Source organism: Saccostrea cucullata, unplaced genomic scaffold (assembly GCF_032062105.1).
Source record: "Saccostrea cucullata isolate Sc308-1 unplaced genomic scaffold, CSIRO_AGI_Scuc_v1 ctg6, whole genome shotgun sequence".
Classification (NCBI taxonomy): Eukaryota; Metazoa; Mollusca; class Bivalvia; order Ostreida; family Ostreidae; genus Saccostrea; species Saccostrea cuccullata.
Genome location: NW_026938995.1, coordinates 811,912 through 827,133, shown reverse-complemented (window position 1 = coordinate 827,133; position 15,222 = coordinate 811,912). Strand labels below are relative to the sequence as shown.

The 15,222-nt window shown below is 34.6% G+C and overlaps 2 protein-coding genes across 15 annotated transcripts in view; both read right to left on the bottom strand.

Annotated features, from left to right (window-relative positions):
- LOC134252002 (putative leucine-rich repeat-containing protein DDB_G0290503) overlaps window positions 1-6,586 on the bottom strand; it is a 44,545-nt gene extending 37,959 nt beyond the window's left edge. For 12 of the 14 annotated variants that reach the window (XM_062734400.1, XM_062734401.1, XM_062734407.1 and 9 more), the window contains exons 1-2: window positions 6,337-6,586; window positions 3,821-3,970 (exon numbers count right to left, since the gene is read on the bottom strand). In XM_062734400.1, the coding sequence (XP_062590384.1) occupies window positions 3,821-3,970; window positions 6,337-6,471 (285 nt within the window). In that variant the 5' untranslated portion in view covers window positions 6,472-6,586. Of the gene's footprint in view, window positions 1-109; window positions 435-3,820; window positions 3,971-6,336 lie in introns of those variants that run through there. The other 2 variants (XM_062734413.1, XM_062734415.1) reach the window with 2 other exon arrangements.
- Window positions 6,587-11,274: 4,688 nt separating this feature from the next.
- LOC134252031 (endoplasmic reticulum resident protein 29-like) lies at window positions 11,275-14,636 on the bottom strand. The gene is made up of 4 exons (XM_062734451.1): window positions 14,426-14,636; window positions 13,048-13,186; window positions 12,230-12,394; window positions 11,275-11,924 (listed from the first exon to the last, which is right to left on the bottom strand). Exons 1-4 carry the CDS (start codon window positions 14,540-14,542, stop codon window positions 11,596-11,598), a joined length of 750 nt encoding a protein of 249 aa, XP_062590435.1. The 5' UTR covers window positions 14,543-14,636; the 3' UTR covers window positions 11,275-11,595.
- Window positions 14,637-15,222: the final 586 nt, after the last annotated feature.

Below are 15,222 nucleotides of genomic sequence, written 5' to 3'. Positions count from 1 at the left end.
CAAGTCTACAAACTAATTTGACACTGTCTTCAAAAAAATTCTAAATTTTCATGAAAAATTAAAATGGCGCATATTGCATAATTCTAAGTAAAATGAGACAGTTCCTTACAGCTCCCTGCTGGCCGTGCTGAGTCTGGTCCACCGGTTCTCTCCACGTCACTTTCTTGTTGGACACCGGGCTCCTAGATCGGCCAGGATAGCTGTATCCTGCCCTATCCATGCCTGGATGGATAGGATACTATATCCACACAACAAGAAAAATAATCCCTCACATAACACACCAAAACATCTTACACTATCCTCTAGATGTAAACACCTCCAATCAAACTGATGACTACATGAAATCTATCCCCAGTTCAAATTTAGAACCTCAGCACTGCTATAAAACATGCATATTAATAACGCAACTATAAATCCTCTTTCCACTCACACAACAACAAAAGAACAATATTTGAACAGCTTAATGTCTGCAATAATCCCAAGGTTCACTGGGGTATACATTCAAAAATCACCCTCACAAAGACACTAAAGTAAAACTATTCAGCAAGAAAAGAGGACTTGAATAGTTAATGGTCTCATGAAATAGATGAAATTGAATTGATAGTTTAAGTTCAAGCTTCATGAATACTGCATGGATGAATATGAATTGTTTGTAAAAATGTTATCTCTGTTTTCACTGGGGCGGGAAGTTTGTACGCGCATAGTCTGACATGCTGCCACACGCCATGCTTTTAATACCCGCTATACAGCCGTGTGGTTTACCTTTAAGTCACAGCACAATAACGGGTACAAACAATAACCATTTCTCTAATGCCTTTTAAATTGGCCAAAGAACTAATTTGGTGACACAAGACTTATTACCCTTTTGGGCATTTAAAATTCCCCTCCTATTTATTGTTGAGATGTTATATCATTTGTTTCTTTAACTCAAAAATGAGTTCTGGTTTACATGTATTAGGTCACCATATTTTATGCCAGGTATTTCATTCTGAAATTTAGTTGGAATAAATGTACGGGAAAAAAATGCACTATGTTCTGTGAACGAAACAAACAATGCTGATTAAGCCACTAATTGTTTTTCTAAAGAAGGGACGGGGGATTATGTATGTCTTTTGGTATCTCCTTTGAATTTCTTTTTTTTTTTTTTAATGACCTCACATGCCTGCTCCATATCTTAAATATCTCCATATTTTAACTTTTTCTTTACATGTTCTTTGTTTGATTTAACAGAAGTAGGCTGAGAATTTACTCTTAGACTATAAATAAAATTATAATGCATGGTTGTTGCAAATTATGAAGGAGATCTACATTTTTTAAAACAATAGATACATTGTCTATACATTTGAGAAATGAGAAATACCATGGCATTATTGATACAGAATTCTCTTGTGAAGTTTTTTCCTGTATCATGGTGTCAGTTGAAAAGCCTCATCTTTAACACCAAAACAAAATTTGATTAAAATGAAGCCTTTCTTTAAGAACAAAAATTCATGTGTAGGTTTATCCAACAAAGAATTTCTCTAAATATATTCATGTACATGCAAATCCATGAACTAGCCCAGAACAATCCCCTTTGTGTATTTATAACACAAATATTTTATATATGTATTAAATCCTCTGGTTTTTAACATCAAATACCTAAGTGTGTAAGAGTTCTATATCATATTAATGAAATTTAGCATCTAAACAAAATAAAAATAATGTTGAATGCAACATAACACTCCCCAATCCCATTGTATCCATCCTGTCTTTCAATTTATTCTCCCTAGATCAATGATCTCTCTTTCTTACTAGAATTAAGGTGCACCTTCAAGTTGCTGCATGCTTTTAGGATCAGTTTTAATAAGCATTCATGGGTTGCTCCCCTTTTGAAAGTTTTCATGCTAAATCTGAGAGACTTCAAATCACTTTATCAACACACTTGCCACTTGGATACATCATGTACCATATTTAACTTTCTTTTACTGCTATGTATCATTTTCAATATTTTTTTAGATAAAACAATGAGTAAATGTACCACCATAAAACTTGATCAATATTTTTAATTATATGTCATGTTTAAATTTTCAATGTCACTTCTATCAATTAAGGTATTCCTGTATTTATTAAGTGTCCAACTATAAAGTTAAATCTGGTAAATATAGTTCACTGGTATATCATGTGATACCCTTAAAGACATACAATTGAACTTCAATATCCATTAACCGAATTATGTAAAATGGAGAATGAAGAATGCATGCATGCCTGAATTTAAACATTTCTGATTTAATGACAAGAAATGTTTCAGAAAATTTACTGGATTCTGTAGTCCAACTCAAACTACTTGACTGGATGCTGTAGTTCCACTCTCAGTAACCTAATTTACTGGATGCTGTAGTCCCACTCCCAGTGACCTACTTTACTGGATGCTGTATTCCCACTCCCAGTGACCTACTTTACTGGATGCTGTAGTCCCACTTCCAGTGACCTACTTTACTGGATGCTGTAGTCCCACTTCCAGTGACCTACTTTACTGGATGCTGTATCCCACTTCCAGTAACCTACTTTACTGGATGCTGTATTCCCACTTCCAGTGACCTACTTTACTGGATGCTGTAGTCCCACTTCCAGTGACCTAATTTACTGGATGCTGTATTCCCACTCCCAGTGACCTACTTTACTGGATGCTGTAGTCCCACTTCCAGTGACCTACTTTACTGGATGCTGTAGTTCCACTTCCAGTGACCTACTTTACTGGATGCTGTAGTCCCACTTCCAGTGACCTACTTTACTGGATGCTGTAGTCCCACTTCCAGTGACCTACATTACTGGATGCTGTAGTCCCACTTCCAGTGACCTACTTTACTGGATGCTGTATCCCACTCCCAGTGACCTACTTTACTGGATGCTGTAGTCCCACTTCCAGTGACCTACTTTACTGGATGCTGTAGTTCCACTCTCAGTAACCTAATTTACTGCATGCTGTATTCCCACTCCCAGTGACCTACTTGACTGGATGCTGTATTCCCACTTCCAGTGACCTACTTTACTGGATGCTGTAGTTCCACTTCCAGTGACCTACTTTACTGGATGCTGTATCCCACTCCCAGTGACCTACTTTACTGGATGCTGTATTCCCACTTCCAGTGACCTACTTTACTGGATGCTGTAGTTCCACTCTCAGTGACCTACATTACGGGATGCTGTAGTTCCACTTCCAGCGACCTACCTTACTGGATGCTGTAGTTCCACTTCCAGTGACCTACATTACTGGATGCTGTAGTTCCACTCTCAGTGACCTACATTACTGGATGCTGTAGTTCCACTTCCAGTGACCTACTTTACGGGATGTTGTAGTTCCACTCTCAGTGATCTACTTTACGGGATGATGAAGTTCACTTCCAGTAACCTAATTTACTGGATGCTGTACTTCCACTTCCAGTGACCTACTTTACGGGATGCTGTAGTTCCACTTCCAGTGACCTACTTTACTGGATGCTGTAGTTCCACTTCCAGTGACCAACTTTACTGGATGCTGTATTCCCACTCTCAGTGACCTACTTTACTGGATGCTGTAGTTCCACTTCCAGTGACCTACATTACTGGATGCTGTAGTTCCACTTCCAGTGACCTACATTACTGGATGCTGTAGTTCCACTCCCAGTGACCTACTTTACAGGATGCTGTAGTACCACTCCAGTCCCAGTAACCTACTTTGAGGCATGCTGTAGTCCCAGTAATCTACTTTGAGGCATGCTGTAGTTCCAGTGACCTACTTTACTGGATGCTATAGCTCCGTTAATCTTTATACCTGGATGTTGTAGATTTATCAGCTACCTACCTTACTTGACGTTGTGGCCTTTTTCAGTTCTTTCTCCAATAAGCTGACCCTATCTCTAGCCTCTTTTTCCAGTTCTTCTAAGGTGGATACCAGGACATCATTTTGTTCACTAAGGTCATTGACATATGCCTGCAGAATGCGCACTCGAGTCTACAAAACAGGTACATCTCTTATATTGATGAATACAAATTTAACTTATGTTTTAAACCAATTACTTAATATGTCAAACACTTTTTCCTACATGCAAAAAAGGCATTGAAAAAATTGGGTAGGGGCAAATTTGATGAGTCTTCAGGAGTACATCTTTCATTGACGGCCGAAATTTAAAAAAAAATACCCGAGCAGTTTTTGACCTCTATCATTGTTAAGACAAGGGTTTTCTTTTCAAAATTCATAAAATAAAAGCTGAATTGAAATATTTAGTTAGTATTTATTTCCCTTTGTTAATTTTTTTTATTAAAAGATAGAACTGTGTACATGTAACTGCAAGATATGGCCCAGACACAAAAAGCTAACAGTCAGAGAGATAGGACACCCTCTACCAAATCACAGTCAATCAAGATGGGTAATAAATAAAAACATCAGAATTGTGGATTCATTTTAAAAAACTTCTCAATGAACAGATCGACATGCAAACCAGGATATTTTAAGTTTGAATGTCTTTTAAACTTTGAAAGTGGCTGGATGTGATACCTATGAGATAGGTGTTTTCACCTGTAGATCTTCATTAACACGAAAGACTTCCAAACAAATAAGACTTCTGTTGAGTAAATACATTGTATTCCATAAAATACAAGTCAAAACCTCTCTATCAGCAGGACACAATCCAATGTTGGCAAGTATAAATTTACCTGTAACTTCTCCTAACCATTTAAGTGCCATTCTAAAGGAGAAAATAGGTAAATTGTATGTCAGAAACATCCCATACAACCATATATTTTTTAAAATTGTGGCTTTGAGGGAATATCTTTATGTTTGACACACTATTCAAATGTTTACAACAATGCTGTGAGGATCTTGGTTATGACTTTATAGTCATGCATTCAGATCTCTTGACTGCAGACATGACTGTCATTCAATTTAATTCCACTAGAATGTAAATCCTTTTTCAAATCTCTTCTTTTAAACTTTCAACATCTCCTTTCTTCACAATCTATTGTATACCAGATTTTTTTCCAGCCATGCAAAAAGATGACTGTGTTGAATTTTACAGTTCATCTGGTCGATAATTTTATTACTGCTACAGACTTAAGACTGATACCTTTTAATAATCATCAAATTACATGATGATCGATGATTAGAATTTTAAATTACCAAATCCATCTGAACTATCTGAGATTCAAAATATAATGACAATGAAGAAAGGTTTAAATGTCTTTACTGTTAATTGAATGAATATCATATGAAATATAATCTTCACGCCTATTTCTTTTTATTTGCTTTACACAAAACAATTTTTGAAACTGAATAAAAATACTGCTAAGGCCAAAATAAAAAATAGTCTTGTTTCCTGCTACCCGACCTACCCTATTTTTTTGCACCCGACCCTAAAGTTTTTTTAAGCTTTTGGGGAAAAAATTAAAATTTTAGGAATTTTGTTTCAAAAGTGAAAAAAAAATATATACTCAAGTTGTATTACATGAAATATATGTTTAAAATATGGACTTTCATAAAATTCCACTGTTGTGCATCAAAAGACATGGAATTTCATTTTAAAAGATGATATTGACCTAGCTATGACATGTTCATTTTGGTTTTGTAGTAGTTCATATCCAGAAAACACCGTTGGAAAAAATAAAATTAAATCAAAAAAAAAATAATTTTCCTACCTACCTATCCTATTTTTTTCTGGCTGGTAGCAGGAAACAAGACTATTATTTTTTTTGGCCTAAATAGTTTACATAAACTAAAATATATTCTCTCCCCTTTTTAACGAAAATACACAAGAGAAACTCTGATATGAAATTGATTAGAACAATAATCTATACCAATTTTGTTTTTGTGCATTTATTTTGGTTTAATACAAAATAATAATTAAGTAGCAGATCGGGAGAAGATAAACCTTGGGATATCATAGCAAGGGCAGAGGTGGGTGGAGTAGGGGGTGGGGGTGGATATAAAAAGATTTATGAGGCACATTTTGTCTTTGATCTTTTTTCTTTTACATAACATGCAGGATGAAGAATAGATATGTACAGAAATGACATCTGTAAATTTTTATTGAAAAAAAATATTTTTTGCAGAAATGCTTCATCTCATTTTGATTTATTTATTGCATGACATAAAGCATAGATGAAATATGCATTATAGTCAATTTCCTAACTCGCAAGCAATCTGTTGGTTGAAAATGAGAAATTTTGTCAATAATTCTTCATCAGTTCATGTGACCATGCATAATTGTAGACTAACATGTCTAACAATGCATTGAATGACTATTACAGTTTCTGTCACAAGAATTAATGCGAACAATAAGTATCACAGGTAAGAATTCACATTGATTTTGAACTGTATTATACCTTTAATGTATCTTCCCCTTTGCCCTCGGTCTCATCAAGACGTTTGAGACGTCCCTCATATAATCCCTTGAATTCGCCAAGAAGAGAGTGCATTTGGCCGCTACGGGCACCTTCAATCGAAAAAGATTCTGCCATCCTTGATATCAAACACAGTGAAATCAAAAGCCTTCTTCTACCACATTATTTTTGTAGATTAACTCCTTGGATCTGTCAGTTTCCCTGCCTCAACCAGCGGAAATCGTTATCATTCTACCATAAGCATATTAAAGGTAACTTCTGATTGGACGAAGAGAAAGTCACATGCAAAAGTCATCCAACCGTATGGGATGTACTTTCTTTGTTATTGTTTAGGTATCAAGCACATGTTTCAATGTAAATTACACCAATTAATTTTTAATTACAAGCTGATTTGATTAATTAAGCGAAAAACTGTGACCATATGGTAAATGAGTCCTAGTGTTGTTAATTATGCACTGTCGTTAATCTCATTAAATCTGCTAATAACGGTGCGGGAAACATGACCGAACTTGCTGAAAGTGAAAGCAGTGATTTATTAAACAAACGGGCGGATCAATAATTTTTCCTTTACTTAAATCTACACGAAAGACATATCAATAGTAAATGCATAGATATCAAATCTTGAAATGAAAATCCACGCAGACACGGGAAAACGTTTTTATCATACTTTTTTCCCGAAAATTAGAATATACTTTTTGTCTTATAACAAATTACATGTATATATTATAAATTGGTTTATTATATTATATAATACAATTCTAGCTGTAAAAATGCAGCCCTTTTCATTTTTTCTCATGAAAATATTAATTCAACATTTTAATAAAAATATCAGAGAGTAAGAGAGGGCAACATTATTGCAGTTAAATAATTTTAAACTAGTTTTAAAACACATTCGATCCTAGATTAAGTGAAATGAACCAAATTCACACGACGGATCACAGGCACTTGGAGTTTGGACCCCCTTTCCTTTTTTTTTTTTCCCATTATATCTGGGGTCGAGTCATCTTTTCCCCATTTTTCTATTCTAATATGCACTCATATATGTTATCAATAATATAACTCTTTTGTCTCTATAAGTTGTTTTTAAATATATCGTTTTCGACGGATGCATCAGTCGAAAACGATATATTTAAAAACAGCTTACAGAGACAAAGGAGTATTAATTCATTATTGATACATATTAGGTATCAGACGAAAACCATATATTTAATCACTGAAAACAACTTATATAGAGACAAAAGAGTTACATTATTGATAACATATAGTGCTTATTTATGGTGGCATATTTCTGCCCCTTGTGTGCAAGTTATTTTTCTATTGAATATGTCGACATGCAAGATAGATATGTTGACATGCAAGATAGTTAAGTCAACATGCAACATAAATATGTTGACATGCAAGAAAATTGCAATCAAATGAATATTATAAAACAATCTTCAAAAATCTCAAATATTGCCCACATGTGACATCCAACATACTAAATGCTACTTATTTATGTTAACATGCAAGATAAATATGTTGACATGTAACTTAGATATGTTAACATGCAACTTATTTATGTTGACATGCAACTTATTTATGTCGACATGCAACTTAGATATGTTAACATGCAACTTATTTATGTCGACATGCAACTTGGTTATGTTGACATGCGAGATAAGTATGTTGACATGCAACTTATAAGTTGCATGTTGACATAAATATGTCGCATGTTGACATAAATAAGTTGCACGTCAACATATTTATCTTGCATGTCAACATAACTAAGTTGCATGTTAACATAAATAAGTTGCATGTTAACATAAATAAGTTGCATGTCAACATAAATAAGTTGCATGTCGACATAAATAAGTTGCATGTCGACATAAATAAGTTGCATGTCGACATAAATAAGTTGCATGTCAACATATTTATCTTGCACGCTAAAAAGCATCTGGCATGTTGGATGTCTCATGTGGGCGATATTTGAGATTTTTCATAATATTTATTTGATGCATTTTTCTTGCATGTCAACATATTTATGTTGCATGTTGACATAACTATCTTGCATGTCAACATATTTATCTTGCATGTCGACATATTTGATAGAAAAATAACTTGCACACAAGGGGCAGAAATATGCCACCATACTTATTAGAATGGAAAAATAGTAAAAAAGTAAAAATCCCCCAATCTATTTTTCATTTGGCAAACGTTATACAAATATAATCCATACTAAACTTAGACACAACTGTATACTTAATAATGATTTACACAAAAGAAATATTATTAATAGCCCTTTATGTTCATGTGGAAAGTATGAAGATGTTTATCATTTCTTTTTTGCCTGCAGAAATTATCCAAACGCTAGGAATAATCTTTTTTAATCGCCTATTTTTACTTGACGAATTGGTTAATATTGACACAAATTTGTTATTATGTGGTGATGTAAATTTGCCTGTAGAAACAAACACATATATTTTTGCTGCTGTGCATAAATTTATTGACGAATCTTGTAGATTTTAAATTGTTATGTTACTGAACAAATATTTCACTTGTATAATTTTTTCTATGTACTACATGTATTTTAACTGCATGACGTATAGTTATATTTAAGGATAGGAACGCGTAAGTTGAAAGAACTTGTTTCCAATCTTTTTGTTTATACAATAAAATATGTTCAAAACAAAACAATGGAAAAATAGGGGAAAACATGACACGACCCCAGATTTAAAAGGAAAGAAAAATGGAAAGGGGGGGGGGTCCATACCCCAAGTGCCTGTGGACGGATAACATGTAAGGAGACAGTCAGTTTTGAAGAGTTATACGCCCTTGATGAAAAGAAGAAAATTTTTGATTTCTCAAAATTTCTGAGGCAAATAATTCATTTTATTTCATAATTTAAATAAAAAGGGAGTTTATGCATATTTTCACCAAGAGATTTGTTTGAAATTCAAATTACTTTTTACAATGTCTTATAAAAACATGCGCTGCCCATAGACTTCAATGTAAAATTCAAGGTGAAATTAATTGGACAATAATCAAAATTTTGTAAATTCCTTTGTTGGAGCATTTTTTTTGATTACATCTTCAAAATACTACTGTGATTAAAAATATCGGAACATTCATTTATTAGGTACAAAATATGGTCTTTATAAATTGAATACCTTTTTTCGTTTTTAATCAGTCTAGAGAGGCCGGAGCTCAAGGCAGGCGCATAGCATCAAGGGGCCTGGTCCTCTTTTTTCCTGACATACAACATTTTATTATATAGAAAACGTTCACTGAAAGCACGGTTGCCCCCCCCCCTTATTTTTTGGGGGTGGGGTGGGGGATGTGGTTAAGTATAGTCAAATAAGGGTAATGAAGTATGTTTGAGTTTTAAAATGGACCTCTCTCTCTCGTCAAGTTTTTCTTTGGTAAGTTGCCTTTTCTTTGCTGGTTGCCCCCTTTCAAAAACGATGCTACATCACTGCCAGGTTCCCATCTGAATGTTAGAGTTCCTAAATTTCTTTTTAAAGTAACGCAGAAAATTAGCCCTTTTACTAAAAATGAGAGTCATGTATCAGAAGAAAATTGACAACTTGTCTGCCTTAATCCCCCCCCCCCCCCCCCCCCCCACACACACATACACGAAAGAAATAGTTCTTAAAAGTTTGGATTGGCTAACTTAAATATATATTTTGCTTGTCATTATGACACCCCCTCCCCAAAAACACAAGTGATTTCAATTTCATTTTCATACAAAGGACTTTCAAAACAGAGTCCTCCTTAAAATAATGTTTGTTTTCCCTCCCCCGACTCAGCGTAAAAAAATGAATAAATCAATAGGTAAATTGGGAAAAGTTTTTCAAAAAAATTTACCATGCTTGTTGACAAGAATAAAAAAAAAATCGTTACCTGGAGGTTAAAAAGAAGGGTTCATTCGGTCTAGTTTTAGTCATCGGTAGGGAAAGGGCAAACGAACATTTTTTAAAGGATGGCCTAATTGAGAAATTGATACAATATTCGGGGTCTTTTTAAATTCACTTTCACTGAAAGTGGGGGATATTAATTTGAGTCTGTCTGTTCATATATACCTCTAGCTGCACGTATTTCTGTGTCTATAATATATTTGTTTCTTTGTTTCTGCGCAATATCTCGGAAAGCCTTTCAGCTTTTGCAAAAAAAAAATTCACACAATTCTCTACGCTCTAAAGGAAATCCCTATTGATTTTGAGGTCAATAGGTCAAGGTCATAAACTCATAAATTATGTTTTAACACTTTTGTAACATGCGATATCTCGATAAGCCTTTGAGCTTTTGCCATGAATTTTATTTTGAGGTCAAAGCCAAAGTCGTAGCACATGGTTGGTGTGACCGGTTCGCAGGGGATGCTCATTACTCAATGGCGCCTGATCCCACCTCTGATGTGTTGGAGGTCTGTGTTTGCTCTGCTCTTATTTTGTATTGTTATATAAACTTTTGAGCTTGAATACTGTTGGTTATCTCCATATATTTCTTTTCTGTCTGTGTGCAAAACTTCTTTTCATGAAAGCGGAGGACAATTATTCTACAAAGCAATGTATTAGTAATGGAAATACAGTTGAATTTTTATATTTCAAACACCGATATCTCGGATACCATGGATATGTTGAAGTGATTTGGAAGTCCCAACCACTTATTCTTTAAGTATTTTACCCTCAAATCATCAGTCCCATTAAGTTCGAGATAACGAGATTTGACTGTATCTGTAATGTTTTATTAAAAACATAATAAACACCTATATATTTCTTTATCTTTTTCTTGGTAAAGTAATGCAGTCTTATGCAATATTAATATCACTTGTTTAGCTAGGCATTGAAATGGACTTGATGCATTGGAGCTTGACTGATAAACTAATGCCCAGTGATATAAAACTGCCTTACTTTGAATTTATTTTGGTATAATAGATTCAAACACTTGTTATTTTCTAGAATTTATTTAGCATTTCACCAGAAACATTATTTGGTTGGTTGAAAATACACCACAAAAATGTAAAAATGATTTCAACTTCCATTTCACAGAATATAGCACCATATAAAACACTTTTAAAATCAGAGACATTTTCCATATATAGAGAGTTACAAAAGTAGAAAAGAATAATCAAATGCATACACCTTGTAAAATTCAAATAAGGGGAACAACTCATTTTACAGCTTTCATTCATGATTGTTGTATGATCTGTAATACATGAATTTCTAAATGCATGATTTAAATTTTTGTTACAATTTCCTCACTAAATCAAAGTTCATCCTTTAGCCTCATTTGGAATGATGTTAAAATATTGAGTCTGTCATTAAGTTGTTCCTTCTTTTTATCACTGACTTTACCATCTTTTAATTTTTCCACCCGTTTAATTTCAGTGTCCACAAATTCTGGTGTTTCTACTAGCTTCTTCATGGTTTTTACATAAATTTCTGCTGCTCTTTTATCTTTTTCTGTTGTATATTTTTGTGCTAACTCTTCTGCTTTTGTGAAAATCTCTGCTTTTTTGTCATCCGGAGTTTTTCTAAATTCTGCAACCAGTTTATCAAAGTCTTCAAGACAACTTGGCAGTCCAAGCCACAAACCTAGAAAAAGGTATGACAAATTATTTTTTTAACAAATAAAAATAAAAGGTCATATGGCTTTAAGAGAGCTCAAACTACTTTAATAAGATATGATAGAAGTACATGTATTTTTAAAAAGTTGTTAAACAATACTGGGTATATTGTTGTAGACTTTAGTTCTATCCTTGTATGAAGTAAATCCAGTTTAGATGACAATATATAAATGTATCTCTTGTTACTGGTCTATTTTTTTTCTTCTTTTTTTGAGATTTATTTTTTTTTTTGCAGAAATAAATCATCATCTGGTAAATTATGACTAGATTTACCTGATTCTCTGATCAAAAACTTTTTGATATCGTCAGCTTTTTTGACATCTCCTTTGTAGGTCTCTGGTTCCTCTTTGCCCTCCACAAACAGTTTGTACACAGGGAAGTCGTCTTTCTTTGCTCCATACTTCTCAGCAATGTCTGCATTTTCCTTCTCTCCATAATCTAAAAAATATAAGATGCAGACTTTAAAGATGGATACATCATAGAGTGAACAAGTATTCCTTTGAAAGGAATTACTGGCATTGGATCATAAAGTAAGCTTTATGGAATGTCTTGAAATAATTTTGTACACTTTTCTTTCTTTATTTTATTAATTTAAATTAGCATTTTTTCTATGAGTATGTATATGCATATACATGTATTGAATTTCACATTATTTCTCAACTGAGTATGATGTGGAAAGGATAGCCATATTGACATTTACAGACATACTATTTATGAAGAGATGCTCTGGTTTGCAGTGCCCTTGTTAATGAAAAAACGTCTGCATCTCAAGCCAAATGGCATCAACATAATGCTTTGAAATTAGTACTTTTAAACACGTTCTGAAAGATTTATATGAATTGATCATTGCGTAATCAATGATAGGGCCCACAATAGGTGTCACTGGTCAACAGGGGATGCTTACTCCTCCTAGGTACCTGGTCCCACCACTGAAATTTCCTGAGATCTGCATTTTATGCCTCTTAATTAACGGATTTGTATTGCTTATAGAATTCTTTTTTAGATCCATCACTGTGTGCTTGTTATCTTCATCATTTCCGTACCCTTGCCAGTTTAAACATAATGCTCCATTTGATTTTCTGATATTTTACCTGCTACCTGCACCTCCGCACAGAGTATATCAGACTGTGACAATGTGGCCTCCACCACCGCCTTAAATGTGTCTTGCTTGTCTCCATAAGGGTAGGTCTCGTCAAACTTAACCAATACCGCCTTAAATTTACTAATAACCTGTAAAATTACAACATAATAGATTGATTAGTGAAACTCAATGACTATGTGTTATTGATAAATGGGATGATATTGATATCAACTGAAAGATTCCTCTCTATAGTTAACAAATGTAACAGGAACAGAGAAAATTAATGGCAGTGGACCAGGAAGTGAACCCCATCTTCTCTAGTCAGATGTTCTGACACTGAGCTACCTTTAAGTCAATTTCAACAATCCACAACTAGCCAAAAGCACTACAAAGAACATACTCCCAACTTTAATTGACTTTGCCACCAGACACCCACTACCCATGTTCTTTAGCCCTTAGGGACTTGTACCTGCATGTAGCATGCAATTGCAAGTTTATATGTTGAAAATGGCAACAAATAGAACAGGAGTGGCGACCCAATGGGAGATTCACCCGTCACTTCCAGGGCATGGCATGGGATTCGATACCAGGCCCCCTGAATCTCCCATCGGGCCAACACTCTAGTTGTTCTATCCCTTTCCTGTGTATTACTGTAAATGGGAGAGAGGAAAAATGCAGCGGATCAGACCAGATTCAATTCTGTGTTCCTTGAATTTCCAGTGAGGTGCTCTACTATTCAACTGTGCTATCTGGCCACCAGCTATCGAAACTGTCTGGCCATCACATTCCGTCTTGGGCCCCTGAAGACACTAACTTAGACTCTTCCCTGGCAGAGGGAAGGTACCTGCCAGGTAAGAGTCTGAGTTATTGTCTTCAGGGGCCTAAGACTTTTCAGGAGGGAGGAATGTGGCAGTCAGACAGGTTTGATAGCTGCACCATGGTGGCCAGATAGCACAGTTAATTGGTAGAGTAACTCACTGGAAATGAGGGATTGAATCTGGTCTGGTCCGCTGCATTTTTCCTCTCTCCCTTTTTAGCAATACACAGGAAAGAAGAAAAATTTTTGCTGGACTGGGAATCTAACCCTTTACCACTGCATTACCAGCCAGGCGGCCCAATCATGAAAGAAACCCAGGCCCATCAACATTATACAAAATTATGGATAGAGTTATCTACCTTATCACAATAACTCCACATACAGTGCAAGACAAAAATAAGTATAATATACAGCTATTTGCAAAAACAATGACAACAGCTTTTTTGATTAAGAAAAATACTTTTCAATATTGCTCTAGACAGACGTATAGTTGCCATAAAAGTGTACTTCATCATTATTCCACAAGCCGAATGGATGCATGTTGTACACAATTTTACTACCAGCTGATTACCTTGTCAAAGACACCACTGTTTAACAGAATGGACCCCTGAACTGTCTCTGACGAAACGTCCTTGATTCCCAGAAATATTACAATAGTCAGGCACAATTTTGCACCGATCTGCAGCATTTTGCTACCTTCCGGCTTATCTCAACACGCGTAATGTTAATATTTTAGTGCCCAACGTATGGTTCGATAACCATGAGTGGAGACACTAGGGGGCTCTTCCGTAATTTTACAAAAATAATACAAGATCTTACTAATTGCTGTAAATCACGCTCGCAGTATCCTAAGTTAGGGAAAGGTTTTACAATGGAATTTTAAATATTATAACTGATGTTCATTTGTTTATCGTATCTTTTGTTTCAAATAAATATTAAAAACAAAGTTAATCTTTTGCATCTGCATGGAATACAGTGAAGAATACATAAAAAAAAATAGCTAACGTTAAATAAATTATATGATATGCGGGTAATAAAGTAAAATAAATAAATAAATAAAAGAACATTTGTTAAGAAAAACTAGCAGAGAATGTGAAAATAACCCCTTTTTTCCATTTACAAAGTTGTGACTCAAATTTACATTTTAATCTGCCCCTGACCTTGAACTTTTGCAATTGACCTTTGGTCAAGAACGTGACACAACTGTAATTCTTAATCAATATTGTGTTAAGTATTAGTTTCCACTGTTACCCTGTTAGAATTTGATAAACTGGATACAAATTATATTTTTTTTCTGCCAATTTTAAATGGCCTTGAACTTGCTTGAATGACCTTTGGTCAATGTAAAGTCATGCCCTTGTGGCATGA

What these genes read in the sequence shown, in the direction of transcription:
- LOC134252031 (XM_062734451.1), bottom strand. Translation starts at nt 14,542, where the DNA reads ATGCTGCAGATCGGTGCAAAATTGTGCCTGACTATTGTAATATTTCTG. An exon ending in ACAGTGGTGTCTTTGACAAG is followed by an intron (nt 13,187 to 14,425) that starts GTAATCAGCTGG and finishes GTAATTTTACAG; the next exon opens with GTTATTAGTAAATTTAAGGC. An exon ending in GTTTTTGATCAGAGAATCAG is followed by an intron (nt 11,925 to 12,229) that starts GTAAATCTAGTC and finishes ACCTTTTTCTAG; the next exon opens with GTTTGTGGCTTGGACTGCCA.